The sequence below is a fragment of the Psittacula echo genome (genome assembly GCF_963264785.1).
Source record: "Psittacula echo genome assembly, chromosome: 2".
NCBI classification, from domain to species: Eukaryota; Metazoa; Chordata; class Aves; order Psittaciformes; family Psittacidae; genus Psittacula; species Psittacula echo.
The window spans coordinates 74,252,297-74,267,611 of NC_137737.1; the positions used below are offsets into that span (position 1 = coordinate 74,252,297).

Genomic DNA, 15,315 nt, shown 5'->3' on the forward strand with positions numbered 1-15,315 from the left:
TATTCAGCAATGCTGATCTGCAAATACTTCTGTGCAACAAAGTTAGAAAATACTCTTGTAGTAGTATCTAATAATTTTAGCACTTCTTTGCATTTGAGTTACTAATTCACAGTTACGATTCTAAGTTGTAAGCTACTAATTTGTTAGCTTTTGAAAATTGTAAAGAATTCAATTTAAACAAATCTTCTGATGGAAATGGCTACACATAATCATCATATTCTTAGAAAATATTTTCACAGACCAGAACAGTTGCAGATCAGGAGTGCCCTGCACTAGAATGATATAAATAATGAAGAAAAAAAAAATAGAAACAACAACACAAACTAGAAAAACTCAGGAATCCCAGGAAATATAGGAATCCTCAGGAAAATAGGGTGAAGGTGTAGAAAGCCAAAAAACTCATGTCAGAGAAAGCCAAAAAACTCATGTCAGACAAACCCATGTCAGACGGCAAGAATTAATTTTTAGTGAATTGTCATGATGCTGAAAATTCTTAGAAGTCATTAGAACTTTACCCTTTCAACCTTAAGAGTAGATTACTCTGCTGCATGTTTCTCTGTATACAGTGGAAGACTCTGGGTACAATATATTTGAGAAGCTGTCACTTTGCAGCATGTCACAATAGCCACACAATTTATTACAACACAGCATTGTTACAGTCATACCTCATCTCCTGGTCCTACTAATGCCACCATTATGATCACCATAATAAAAACCTTAATGCATGTAAGTCAGTCCCAAATTTAGTTCTTATTTGAAGGATTTTTTTTGTTGATATATGTATAAATATTTGTAAATATGTACAACATAATTCTAATCAATTTTTAAAGGATGATTAAAAGCTCTTTATTCTAGAGCTATGCTGAAACATAATCTTCTGCCAAAATACTAGTAATTTTTAACTCAACATATGTATTAATGAAATCAATGCTGGAAATCCACATTTTTTTACGATATAACATTCTCTTCAATTAAAAAAGCTACCTCTAACCCCTTTCTTTGAAACTACTATCAAGTACTGACTTTTAAAATAATGACCTGATCTCTCTCCCCCTCTCCTTCTGTTGTAAAGCTTTTGTACCTTTGAGAAGCTAAGCCTTCAAAACCATTGATAGAGCCAGTTAAAGTTTAACTTCATGTTGACTGAACTGATAACATGCGTAACTCATTACAGTACTAGATGAAAGGTGCTGACACTCCTTAAGAATGCTACACAGAAGAGTTTTGCTGCAGACAACCTAGGAAAGGAGAGAACCAAATTAATTCTCCTCTCTATCAGAAAAACAGAGAACAGAAATCTAGAGCTTTGAGGTTGGTTAATCTTCCTATAAGAAAAGGGCATGTCTGAAAAACCTGTTCTGCCTCGGGGGAGAAAACTATTCCAAATTGAAGTGGCTCTTTCGCTTTTTTCTTTTTGTGAAGAACTCAAATCACCACAGCTACCATTCTGAAAAAAGAAATAAACTACTTATCCTTACTTAAAAGAGCCGAAACTTTCAAGCAAGCAACTAAGTATTAGACCAAGATTTTCAGATTAGTGATTTTTAAATGTTTCCATTTTCATGCAGCTAATCTAATAACCTTAAAAGAGAAGTGCATATCAGGAGTGGGTAGCTTGTCAGCTCAGCTCTGAAAATCAAAAATTAAGCTTTCTCAAGGATAATATTCTATTCACTCACATTTGTTAATGACTTCATAAGTTACTGAACCATAGATTTTAGTACTTAGCCATAGAGAACAACCTGTGAGTTGAGATATTGAACAAACTGAGATCAACATGAACAGTGGTCTTGTTGGTCCAAGGCCAAAAAGTTGAAGAAATAACAGCACTTGTAAAAGTTTTCATTACTTGCTTTTGCATAAGCAATATTTTTTCCAATTATACTAGAAGTTTACATTCTACATATAAATTATCTTGTCAGACTTTTGATACTTCATTATGAAATATTTCAGAGAACAGTAGAAAGGTAGTTTTGTGCTGTGAAGCCACTATATGGCATTCTGGCATTTTATCTTAAAATGAATTCTTCTCTGAAGTATCAAGGGCCCCTGTGCTTACCTGGCTTTCCTCAAATTTGGAGTTACAAGCTACTGTTACAAGTTTTGTTGTTGTTTTTTAACTGTCATTTCAAGTTCTTCCTCCTTGTAAAGTAAATGTAGAACTCTAGGTGTCCTAAACTACGTCCTCTAAAACCTACGCAACATCTCATTACTTTTGATAGATTGGTGCATACATTTTGAGTCAATCAGAAGAAATTTAAACTCACTGACTACAGTCAGCAATGAAGCCACTATTACCGCATACTTCAAGACCTGAGGTTTCCTAATTCCCACGTTCTTGGTAAAACTGCTAAGAAGAAGTGATCATATTTAGAGTTGGTAAGAGCTTAGGTTCAAATCCTGACAGGGACAGTATTTTATGCAGCTAATCAGAGATACATAGTCTCGCCAGAAATCCATGCTAATGTAGGGAGATCTGAGAACACAAATGCTTGAAATGAAGTTTGATTATGAGAATTTTATTATCATTGAAAACACAGCATTACGTTTCTAAAATTATCAGATTCTCAGAATAGTAGATGTCAAAGGCAGGTTAGCAATTCTAAATGTTTTCAATTATGGAAAGCAGGTGGCTGTGTACACAGTCAATTTAAGATGTGGCAGAAGATTCAGTTCCTTAGATCGAATGTCAGATGACCTATTTTCACCAAATGTTGCGGGCATTTGACTTCAAGGAATGGAACAGGGTTTTTTTCCACTCTCTGGTTGTTTTATGGCAATGAATATTTGGAGGAGGTTTACTAAGCCAAATAAATCTTCCAGTACTGACTATCCTAGCACGAACTGTTTCAGCACCTAATAAGTGAATTTAGACTTTTTAGTCTTAGAGAACAAGTTGTTCCCATCTAGTAAATTGCAAGTTCTAGGGATGTATCTATTTTTTGAAACTCTTTGTGGATTGCAAATGTGTTACTCAATTTGTTACACAGTTCTCTATGTTAAGATCCGGTAGATAAGGGAGATAACTGACGTCTTCTAAATTGCCGTTGCTTTCATCATGTTCATCCACATTCTGATTGGCTTTTGTGACTTCTATCTCTTCAGACAAGTTGAAAATATTACAGAAGAGATTAATTTAGCTTCCTTTGATCAGATTTCCCAAGTGAGAAGTTCACATCAACACACATTTGCTTCTAGCCCGAATTTTGATTCTAACCCCAGATGGAATGAATTGGGTTAACAGACTTGAAATACCAAAACCCATTTCCAGGTATTTTTGGGCTGGTAAAATAAAAAGTATGGCAGCTGAATTTAACACCATTTATAACACCAAAATAGAAAAGTGATGGCTTTCAATGGTATACATGCATAAGTTTTTGATTTTGGGCTTTCAAACATTGTCACAGTATTAAAGTATTTGCAACCGGATACATTATAACTTCAGCTTTAAAGTCTTTCTGACTTGGGACCAGTTTCTTTTAACGGATGATGTTCATTTATTTCCCACCCTTTATCTGACATTTGACTAGGGAAGTGATGTGGAAATCATGGGTTCTGTTCAAACAGTATAAAACAAAGATAACAGAATAAGAAAAACATTTACAAAGAGAAACTATTCGAACCTCACTCTGAGAACTATCAAAAGAAAAAAAATGACTATCAGATCATGGCTTCAAGCTTCCGCAACAGGTTACAATCTTATCTCCTAAGATCAAAGCTCTTCGCTGAGAAGAAAGAATAGGAGAAGAAATAAGCAGGATGGATTTCCAGTTATGTTTCAAATTGCAACTGCAGCTCAGAACTACTTCAAAAGCAGAAGTTAAGTCAGAGTTTGTTCAAAGAAGTGAATATGAAAAGTTTGAAGCCTCTACAGATATAATTTATTTACATGCAAATTAAGTACTTACCAGTTTTCTGAAGTTTATTGCTAGTTAGGTTTTAAACAGAATTGAGGCAGAAGATTTTAAGCAATTATAATTGAATCAGAATTTTAAAAAGAAATAGGATATTTTAGAGAACTTTTGAGTCTTTACAAACATTCAGAAATAACATCTAGTCTTGTTTTGTTCAAGTTCTTATGTTACTTTTTAACAACTCTTAGGAAAACCTCTCTAAAGGAACACAGAAACGTAATGTAAATATCCAGACATATACTTTGCTTGTATATTACATATGACAATGGCCAATTAATATACTGCAATCTTCAAAAAAACCTAGTTGCGATTTACTTTAATTTTAGGATATATTCTTTTTATACTGGAATTAATCAACTTTTTTGGCATTAATGTTCCATCAGAACATTAATGGCTCTAACTGGATGTCAATTCTGACTGATCTTTACTTTCTATAAGCATCTCTAATCCAATTCAGTTACTAAAGACAGCTCCATGCAAAGATGAAACTAGCTCTCCCACTAGCTGAGAAATACTTACTAAGATGAAACTAGCTGAGAAATACTTACTAAGATGACAAAAAAATTAAAATATTTCTAATTTGCTTGTTTCTTTCTTATATTCCTGGACACAATTCAGAAATACTTGGGTTCCTTAAACACATTTTGTTTAGAAAATTAGATGCATGTTTACAACTCTTGCGTCCCTTGAAACTGACTATGTATATATAGAAAAAAACAGTAATTAGAAGGTAATAAGAATCTGGGAACTTACATATAAATCAAAGACCAGCAAGTACCTAAAGTTCAAGACCAGAGCATCAAAATACCTGAATTTGCTTTATGCTCATGAATTTAATCTAGTCGTTTACCTCAGAAACACTAACTGGGTAAGAAAATGAGGCTTTTCCAACACTTTACATGTCTTCTCTCTCGGTCAATACTGGTTGCCATTTCAGTCTGACCGAGAGAAAAAATTTCAAAATCAAGATCCTTAACAGAACTATGTTTCACCAGCCTTTTCATTGCTTAAGAACATGAAAGTATTTCTGCTAAGGATGAATCATGGTGGTTCAGAACAGAAACAAGTGTGGAAGAGAGACATAGCAGCTTGTAATTTCAGGTTTCATAAAGCTGAACTGTGTGAATAAAGGTCACAGCATGGACAACCTTCAGGTGCTCATGATATTAAACAGTCTTAATTGACAAGAAATAAACAGAGTTCTGTAGCAGTTTCTGAAAAGCTTTCATGGGTTTCTCTATAGAAGCTGTGCATAACAATATCTGAACTTATTAAAAAGCCTTGATTAGAGAAACATCTCATATGCAAATGAGATTATTATAATAATTTCAAATGTAAGTGAAAATCAGTCTCTGCCTTTCGAGAGATAATCATAAATCTTCAAATTAAAAATGTCACAGGCTCTTTAAGTTCAGAACACTGTAAGAGGCAAAAAAACTCTGTCACTTCTTTAAAGTCTTATACAATCAAGGAAACAAATGGGAGATGAAAAAAGCACTAAAGTTACGATTTGTAGCAAAGAAGGCTTACGGAACTGAGAAAATCCCAAAACTGCTCTAGGTTTGATAATGCTCATTTGATCCACACAGAAGCTGTATTTAAGAGGCTTGTTACAGACTACTACATAGAATATTTCAGCATATGTTTCAGCTGAACAGTTGTAGTCAGTAGGCAGTATCAAGATACTATTCTACTGTCAAAAGCTGGGCACAATTTTCAAGTATCTGGCTGCTTCTATCCTGGTTACATATGGAATCATACAGAAGTACACTTGCCTGAATATTTACAGTAAATATAGTAGAAGTGACTGAAACACAATTCCATCATTAAGCGACCAGCTAAATCACCACAGTGAAGTCTAGTCATCTTCAGGAATGTTCATTTAAATACATTCAAGAAACATCAAGTCAAATAATGTTAGCATTCTGTGATTTCTAAATCATACAAAGAACTTACCTGCTACTCTTTCGTCCACTTCCCTATTGCCGTCATCAGAGTATCTTGCAAAATCTAAGGAATCAAGAGTACTGATGCTTCCAGCACGATCTTAAAGGGGGGGGGAAAATAAAAAAGGTATCAAAAACTCCTGAAGAGTTTACTGGCCTTGACAGATAAAGTCCCAACATCTTTTCATTTCAAAAACTATAATCAAAAGGCTAAGTGTTCTGAAACACCAAAATTTTACTGCATTACAGCAAGTTTAGTGAACAAATACTCCCCCCAAAACCAGGCTCTTCTACCCTGTCCACAGCAGATTAAGAGCAGTGCAGTGTAGTGCTTCCCCTTTTCGGTAAGGCAATTACTTGGACATACAGGTCCACAAGAAACCAAACACATACATAAAGTTCTGCAATAACTTTCAAGCAACTCTGCTCCCATTTCACAGAAACCTATAACTGCCCCAAATACACTACTTCATTTTCCCTTTTTTAGTATTTTAAGGTATGTTAAGGTGACCAAATACTTTTCTACATCTCTCTTGAATCTAGCCATTAATTTCAGTACCTTCCTACTTAATAAAACGTTTACTAAGGAATGTATTACCTAGCAAAATCAAAGCAAAGCAACTACAGCTCATGTTCCTGCAGGTATAATATTCAGAGTCTAGAATTAAGTTACTAAGAAAAAAAATACCATGAAATTCAGTAACCAGCACAAGGCTTTGATTTGACCTTGACATCTTTCATTTCAGGTAGAGGGGGGTATGTGTAATTAAAAAGCAATTTTGACAATTTCAAGTCTTTGAAATACATATTCGCCTTTTTATTAGAAAAATGAGCAAAGAAATTACTCGGTGACAGAAACCAAAATAAATAGAACACATCCCTAACACAATTGAACACTGAAAATTGTATTAACTAACTTAATATCTTCCTCTCCTTTTGAAATTAATTTCTATGTAGCACTTCAGAAATAATTTTAATTATGTTAGAGCTGTTGTCACATTAACAAAGAACTAATTTGATAGGGCTGTCAAAAACCCTCATAACTGTCAGTGGAAATAGAAGCAATTTCATCACTTGTCAAATTCTGGCTTGACTACCACCACAAAAGTATTTAAATCCCACCCCCCCACCCACATAATGTTAAAAATGCAAAAGTCTATTAATGAGTTTCTTTTTGTTACATTTAAGCCTCAGTTGTCCCTTAAGGCTTTGTGACACCCTCTATACATACAGGCCACCACTAGACTAAAATAAAAACACCTAGACCGAGACTGATTAAGGCATCTACACTCACCCGAAAAAGCGATAGAGAACACTAAAGTTGCCAACTCTTGCACAGGTACACAGTGCCAAAACTGAATTGCCTGGCAACCCTAATTTGTCTGCTTCATGGGCATGAAGCATGTGATATCATAGAGCTTATGCTTAGCCACAACTTTTTTGCCCCAGACTATACTTTGTCATTCAGTCGATGAAACAGACTGTATGCTTTTCAATGAGTCCCTATTAAGTATTTAGTTTTGAAACTCACTGTTTGTTTGCAGGTTCTGGTCTTATCTACTGTATTTTTTCCAGACATTAATATGATCTAATAGTTCTCTCTAGGCAGTTCCATACTGCTTAGCATCATACTACAAACTCTTTTAACAGCATCTTTGCAAAATGGGCTGTTGTGAAAATAAACCAGATTTTATATGCAGAGAAAAATATTTAGAATGCTTAAGTTCAAAAGTGAATATGAACTTTGCATGCACAGTGTGCAAATCTTCAGAGCTGTTTTTTCAAAGCTACTAACACCTTGTTCAGTAAGTACTGCTCAATTTATGTAACTGGAGCTGCAAGATCATTTTTCTTTTTAAATCAACTTAAGGACTCAAGTTAAAGAAACACACAATATTCAAACAGAGATCTCAATTAAAATCTGATGTTTAAGTGACCCAGCTATGTCCAAAATAGAAATATAACTCTGTTTCCTCCTGCAATCTTGCCACGTTCACAAATTAATTTTCTGTTTCTGTTATGAAGCCAGTAGCATCAGAGAAACAACGTTCAAATTTTCAGGTGAAGTCAACCACATAATAATTCTTTAAGCATTCAAAGCTATAAGCAACAAAATCTTTTTCATATGACTAGTGGCACATATGAGAGGCAAAGACTCTTCCACTTACAACTGAAGAAACAAAACCAGCCATAAGCCAAAAACTTATTTGTCAAAACAGCAAGAAACTTCCTGGAAAAAAATAAGCAAACGCACACAAAAACCCCACAACAGTTGCCCAGAAAAAAAGCATGGGGTAATCAAAGTCCAAAGGATGTACACAGCAAAGCACATTTAAAATCATAAGCAGATGTCTGACCTTAATTCACAAGATCAATTTCACAACCTTAACAGTCCTTCTAGAAACTAAACAAAACCAAAGGGTTTCATTATTTGAATCCCTAGAAACTGCCTTAAGCACCAGATCTATACGAACAGCAGCATTTCTCCTTATCAGTGTTCATGATAACAGCAAACATCTGACATGCTCTTTGTAACAGGTTAGCATTGCAGAGATGCAAATATCTGGATTCACACTGATTAAACCAAGCAAAGATGTGCTGAGGAACACCAGCCTTACAGCCTGTTAACCTGCTACCAGCACTTCTCTCTCCCAGTAATGCTGATCCTCCTTCCCAGTACAAAGTGACTGCAGAGATAACATCATTCCCCAAGCATGCTGCCATTAGTAAACCAAGCTAATTTGGGTGCTAGAAGTCATTATGTCCACAGTGTTCAATCCAAAGATAAGGTGTAAAATGAAAACTGATTTTATGCAGTGCATTGGTGGAACATGAATTTACACAGTGAACTGCACACAGCTATCCAAGTAAATGTAGAAGGAAATTAAACAGTAACAGACATCTGTATTGATACATATTGTAGAACTCAAGTTGGGAGATTGTAACTTTTGTAACACCAGTCACACTAAATTGTTACTTTGCTACACTATACTGCCTTTTAAAATATATGGTGTGGCTACAGAACTGTTTCTTGCTATTAAGGTAAGAGGCCATCTGTGTTGAAGCACTTCAGTTGAGGTATTTCCAGGCCAAACTGGCTCCACAGGCATCAATGAATCATCAGTGCTAAGGTACATCCTGCCAAGTCCCAGCTATGGGGAAAGCCCAACCACAGACACTACTGTGCTGCCACAGCTCTCACTGAAACAAGTGTTGCAAGCAGCAGGAAAAGCAGCCATGCGGGAGCTGCTTCCTTTGCCTTCAGTACTGATGCAGGTACTCCGCTTCCGCTACCCACATGGAAAGACAGAATTTCCACCACAGCCAGGCAGGGTGAAGTTCAAATGGCCACTCCACCCCCTTGCACTCATACTGCAAAGCTTGTGGGGCCACATGGCCCTTGCCTGCCTTGGCTACACTGCAGTCTCTGCCGCAGGGGACAGCTGCTGTGGAGACAAGGCTGAAGGGATAGCAGGCAGCAAAGGGTGCTGTTGCTCCTATCAAAAGCCATAGCAGCACTAGTGATCCTTCCCCACTGGGAGTAGGCAAAATGAATTTTGGAACTATCACTGCACATCATGTGGAAGCTTCTCAAGAAACAGAGCCAAGCACCACATGTGGACTTAAACAGTGCATTTAAACAGCAAAGACGGATTTCTGATAGAGCCTACTAAAAAGTACCAGGCATGGGATAACAAAGCGAGAAGAAAAGCAAAGTCAGACAGTTAACTGAACATACTACCTGGAAGGCCCTGCCAGATCCATCGTCAACAGCAGTCATGGCACAGGCACTGCCACCTGGCAGGGCTGTGCTGAAGGCTGCCCAAAGCTGAATAGTGGCAGTTCTGTCCCATAATTTCACCTACCCAAAACGTCACCACCATGGGGGTAACTACACCTGTTGCCTCACTCTTTACCACTGCCTTTGGAGGCAGTCATCAGTGGAGAGTTCTCTCCTGAGACCAATGCCATCATTCAGGGAAATACAGAATAACATTTTATAACATCAAATCTTATGTTTCTATAAAGGATGTACCTCTCAGCAAAGGATCAGAGGATGAACATAGAATCATAGAAGAGTAAGGGTTGGAAAGGACCTTAAGATCACCTAGTTCCAACCCCACTGCCATGGACAGGGACACCTCACATGCAGGGACACCTCACACTAAACCATGTCATTCAAGGCTCTGTCCAACCTGGCCTTGAACACTGCCAGCAATGGAGCATTCACAACTTCTTTGGGCAACCCATTACAGTGCCTCACCACCCTCACAGTAAAGAACTTCTCCTTATATCCAACCTGAACTTTCCCTGTTTAAGTTTTAACCTGTTACTCCTTATCCTATCACTACAGTCCCTGATGAAGAGTCCCTCCCCAGCATCCTTATAGACCCCCTTCAGATACTGGAAGGCTGCTAGGAGGTCTCCATGCAGCCTTCTCTTCTCCAGGCTGAACAGCCCCAACTTTCTCACCCTGTCTTCATATGGGAGGTGCTCCAGTCCCCTGATCATCCTCGTGGCCCTCCCCTGGACTTGTTCCAACAGTTCCATGTCCTTCTTATGTTGAAGACACCAGAACTGCACACAATACTCCAAGTGAGGCCTCACGAGAGCAGAGTAGAGGGGCAGGATCACCTCCTTCGACCTGCTGGTCACACTCCTTTTGATGCAGCCCAGGATACGGTTGGCTTTCTGGGCTGCGAGCACACGCTGAAGCCAGCTCATGTTCAGTTTCTCATTGACCAACACCCCCAAGTCCCTCTCCGCAGGGCTGCTCTGAATCTCTTCTTTGCCCAGCCTGTAGCTGTGCCTGGGATTGCTCCCACCCAGGTGTAAGACCTTGCACTTGGCATGGTTAAGCTTCATCAGGTTGGCATCAGCTCACATCACAAGCATGTCAAGGTCCCTCTGGATGGCATCCCTTCCCTCCGGCGTATCAATCGAACCACACAGCTTGGTGTCATCGGCAAACTTGCTGAGGGCGCACTCAATCCCACTGTCCATGTCACCGACAAAGATGCTGAACAAGTGGTCCCAACACCGATCCCTGAGGGACACCACTCGTTACTGGTCTCCAGCTGGACACCGAGCCACTGACCACAACTCTTTGCGGGCGGCCATCCAGCCAGTTCTTTATCCATCGAGTGGTCCACCCATCAAATTGATGTCTCTCCAATTTAGAGACAAGGATGTCATGTGGGACAGCGTCGAACACTTTGCACAAGTCCAGGTAGATGACATCAACTGCTCTACCCCTGTCCATCAGCTTCATAGCCCCATCATAAAAGGCCACCAAATTGGTCAGGCAGGATTTCCCCTTAGTGAAGCTGTGCTGGCTGTCACCAAGCACCTCCTTGTTTTTCATGTGCCTTAGCATGCCTTCCAGGAGAATCTGCTCCAAGAGTTTGCCAGGCACAGAGGTGAGACTGACTGATCTAACATGGTACCTCCCACCAGCAAAGTGAGCAGAGCTCTGAAGGAAAGCAATCAGCAAGGGAAGGGCTGTGTTCAGCCACGTAGCTCACCTGAAGAATGTGAAACTTCACCATTTTTCTGAAGTACAAATAGTTGTACTCCAGTACACTGAACCCTTACATTTAAGTTACTCAGCAAAGAACATCAAGGCAGAATCTTTCAGGCGGAAATTGCTGAAATTAAGAAATACGCTTTGGCTGCATTCTGTTTCTTTTCTAGGAAAAAACCCCAACGTGACACAGTAGCATGAAGCCATTGTGCTGTCATGGTGCACACATTCTTACCAACAATCTCCTGTATCTGGATTTTATACTTCTTTTTCTAGTATTCTGAGTTAGAACACTTTATCAACAACTTATTTTTGCTAAAAGCTTTCCCAGTAAACAGTGAAAAAAATAACTGCTGTCAGTTTGTTTCAGAAACAATAAAGCAACATAAAAACTGTGTTGACAAGCAGGTATAAACAACTCCAGAAAGCACATTACTGCAATATGGAACAAAGAGTGTGCCACGGGTGCACAGAAAACAAATGAAAAAGGCTTAGGCCTTTCATAGCTCATACTGGTGAAATACCAGGAGATAGACTGGAAAAGTAAAGCAGAGCATGTGTATAGCTCTTGTCTCTTACCTCTACCACTGAAAAAGGATTAACAAAAATCAGAAAGCTAAGATACATATCAGATACTCAAAGCTAAAAAGTTCTTTTAATCCATTTGCTAAAAAGTGCGATTTTTTTAACATCTTTTGTGAAGTTAAAAATCAGGTTCACTGCCATGTTTCACTTTTAAACTTGTACTGCTTCAGCAATTACCTCATTCCAGAGGAAGAGAATTTGACTCCATTCTTATTCCCAGAACTGCTACCTGTATGACATTCAGATTTCTGCTGACAGCTTATGTTCCTGAGGCATATTCAGCTCTTTCACTGAAAGCTGAATTTAACTATATACAGAGGAAAATGTAAAAAACCCCTCAAACTAAAATGATAAAGTTCAAATTCATTTCCAATGACATATGTAAGATGAAAAAGGTTAAGTTTCATTCACTTTGATGGTAAAACCAGTTTATTTCTACCAGCTTACCTAAAGGGACAGCAAGAGGGATCATATTAGCCATAGTTTAACAGTACATGAATTATGCAGAGATCAGTTGCAGTCTTCTATAAAAACACATTATTGAATAATCTTTACATGAGCACAACATTATAAATCAGCTAAAACCACTGACAAACAAAACAATATTACTTCTTGATAGAAAGGCAGAAGAAAAAAAATTTAGAATTAAGTCTTTCAGAAGCTATTTGGATGAGAGCTAAATTGATTTTTAAAATAACTAGTTGGTAAAGCAGCCAATAAGTTGTTACATTTCTTTGAGTTCACAGGAAACCATATTGTCATGCACTAACAATTAACCAAACGGAGCATACGAACACCAAGAATTCTGTATTTTTCCTTGAAGTTCAAGAAGTAATAATGGTAGTACACTTGTACAAGACATACACTTTGCATGTTTTTAATTTTTTCCTTTTTTCTCTCTGTGCTACAGGTACAATAAAAGAAATGCTGAAGTTCAGTCCTAAGGAAATGCAAGTGTATAAATGTGTATTTTAGATGTTTCTGATGGCCACAGAGAAGTCAGTAAACTAGGTATTTTCCCTACCTTAAATATTCCAGACCCAGAGTAAACCAGCTCTTATGGCCATGCAAGAGATGGCTTGCTCGCCCATAGAGATACTGGTCTGGAAAAGCATGTCCTTGAGTAATTTGCATTTTCAGCTGTCCTGCACAATATCAAAGGCACAAACCAGCAGAAACCAGGGAAACTGGAGACAGAGACTACCTGGGAGAAAAAAAATAGCTTCCTCTTGTATATGCTTGCAGTTGCTTAAGCCCCATATTAGTACTGAACTGCACATATGTGTATGTGAAGAAACCAGCTGGCAAGATGGACAGCACTCACAGAAGATGTGGGATAGTGTAAAACCTGAAAAGCTTTAATGGAGTCCTTTCTACATTAAATCAAAGAATCAGACATCATTAACAATTTCACAAGTGATCTTCAGTTCAGTTTGTATCTGTGTCTGCATTATGTAGCAACTGAAACAGGTATGTTGTGCAATACATATGAATAAATGAAACTAATTCCCCATAAATAACACCAAAAATTTCTTTAAGCCTTCCCAAATTTCACAAGACAACTCTGAAGCAATATTACTTTGACAAGTCTTATATGGCTGCTGAATTTAAAATGTCTGGCATGTTTCAACTTGTTTCAGGCTTACCAATACTTCATCAGCCAGCAAAGCAAACTTGATCTATGGCAGCAGATATCTGGTATAGTATAACACCTTCATGGTACGAACAGACTTATGTATCAGTTTTCTAAACCAATTTGAACTTGCAGAGTAAATTCTACCAGATCAACACATTCCACATCTTTAAGGTAACTCTAAGATGGAACTAAGACTCTTAAAGTCATTCACTGCATCAGACACTAAATTGTAAACACGTTATCAACCTTGTTTTGCAATTGCTTCTTTTGCTCTCCCATATGTTCTTACTCAATAAGACCTCCTGAATTTTCAAGGTTAGTATGTTCTGAAAAGAAGTCCTCATATCATCACTAAATTAAAAGGAAACAGAGTTAAATAAAGCAACTAGAATAAAACTAACTTTCAAAATGCCAGAGCAATCCACTAACAAATTACTAGAACAGGCATTCTGGATGATCACATAGTAGTAGTCCATGAAGGGCAATCCACAACAGATTGACCAAACAGATGGTCATTGCGTTGACCTATTTCATATTACTAACAAATATGAAAACTCATAGAAAGTATATGAGGGTAAAAACCTTAAAGCTACTTGGAGAAAACTAACCTATGCTTGCTAATCAAAAAGAGCAGGGAAAAAAAAGAAAACCCTCCAAACCACCCCAAAAGTAAAAACCTCAATCACAAAACTAATCACTAAAACCAATCACTAAAACCAAAAACCAGTCACTAGATATGTAAAACAAATACTCTGCAGATACATTGTAGTAAAAAGACCTTCACTCCTATGACAGGGACACAGCAGAAGCTCAAGAGGAAAAATGCACCAAGCCATTTGAATGTTGCTGCAGTGAACACTGATATCCAGGAGCATCCGACATGGGGAAAACACTAAACCCAGCCTGGCTCTGTACATATGTGCTGTAGCATGCTTGAGCTCCTAGAGCTTCCCAAACCAAAAAAGCTAAGGGACAGAGCATGGCACAGAGGTGCTTCTTCCAACTCAAGACCCCAGGTGGCTTCAGCAGAAATCAGAAAGCATCAAAAGCATAAAATCAACTCCATATGGTTGATGGCGCAGCACTGCATTTCCCAAAATGTATCAATTAACTTGCATTACAAGTATTTTTCGATTCTCTGCAGTAACCCAGCTTTCTGTTATACTCTCTGACATCAAGCAAAATTGTATCAATCTAATCCTTAAATGACTGTCTTTGTTGAGGGACTATTTAAAGTGTATAGATAATACTCATCTTATTTTTCAGGCATTGCATTCTCTCAGTTTGTTTTTTTTTTTTATTCCAATTCTAGCATGATCTCCCTTTTCCTCATTTCTACATTTATCTCAGGACAGTAGCATATGTTCCAGTTAAGTTTTAGCAATGCATGTCCACGTGGATTCTATAAACTATTGAAACGTATATAAAAAACCCCCCTCAAAATCTAGCAACTACAGACCGAAGCATCACTCTTACGAGGAGAGGCTAAGAGAGCTGGGGCTGTTCATCCTGGAGAAGAGCAGGCTCAGGGGGCATCTCAGTTTGTATAAATACCTGACTAGAGGGTGCAAAGAGGATGGAGCCAGGCTCATCTCAGCAGGGCCCAGTGACAGGACCAGAGTCAATGGGCACAAACTGAAACACAAGAGGCTCCCTCTGAACATCATTAAACACTTTCTACTGTTCAAGTGACTGAGCACCGACACAGGT

The 15,315-nt window shown here is 38.0% G+C and overlaps 1 protein-coding gene across 6 annotated transcripts in view; it reads right to left on the minus strand.

The window, feature by feature from the left end:
- Nucleotides 1-15,315, minus strand: part of RELCH (RAB11 binding and LisH domain, coiled-coil and HEAT repeat containing) — a 73,695-nt gene that overhangs the window by 51,003 nt on the left and 7,377 nt on the right. For all 6 annotated transcript variants that reach the window (XR_013956205.1, XR_013956206.1, XR_013956207.1 and 3 more), the window contains exon 2: nucleotides 5,871-5,960. Coding sequence is in view for 2 of the 6 variants with exons in the window: in XM_080610128.1 (XP_080466254.1) it covers nucleotides 5,871-5,960 (90 nt within the window). In the remaining 4 variants the exon portion in view is untranslated. The remainder of the gene's footprint in view (nucleotides 1-5,870; nucleotides 5,961-15,315) is intronic.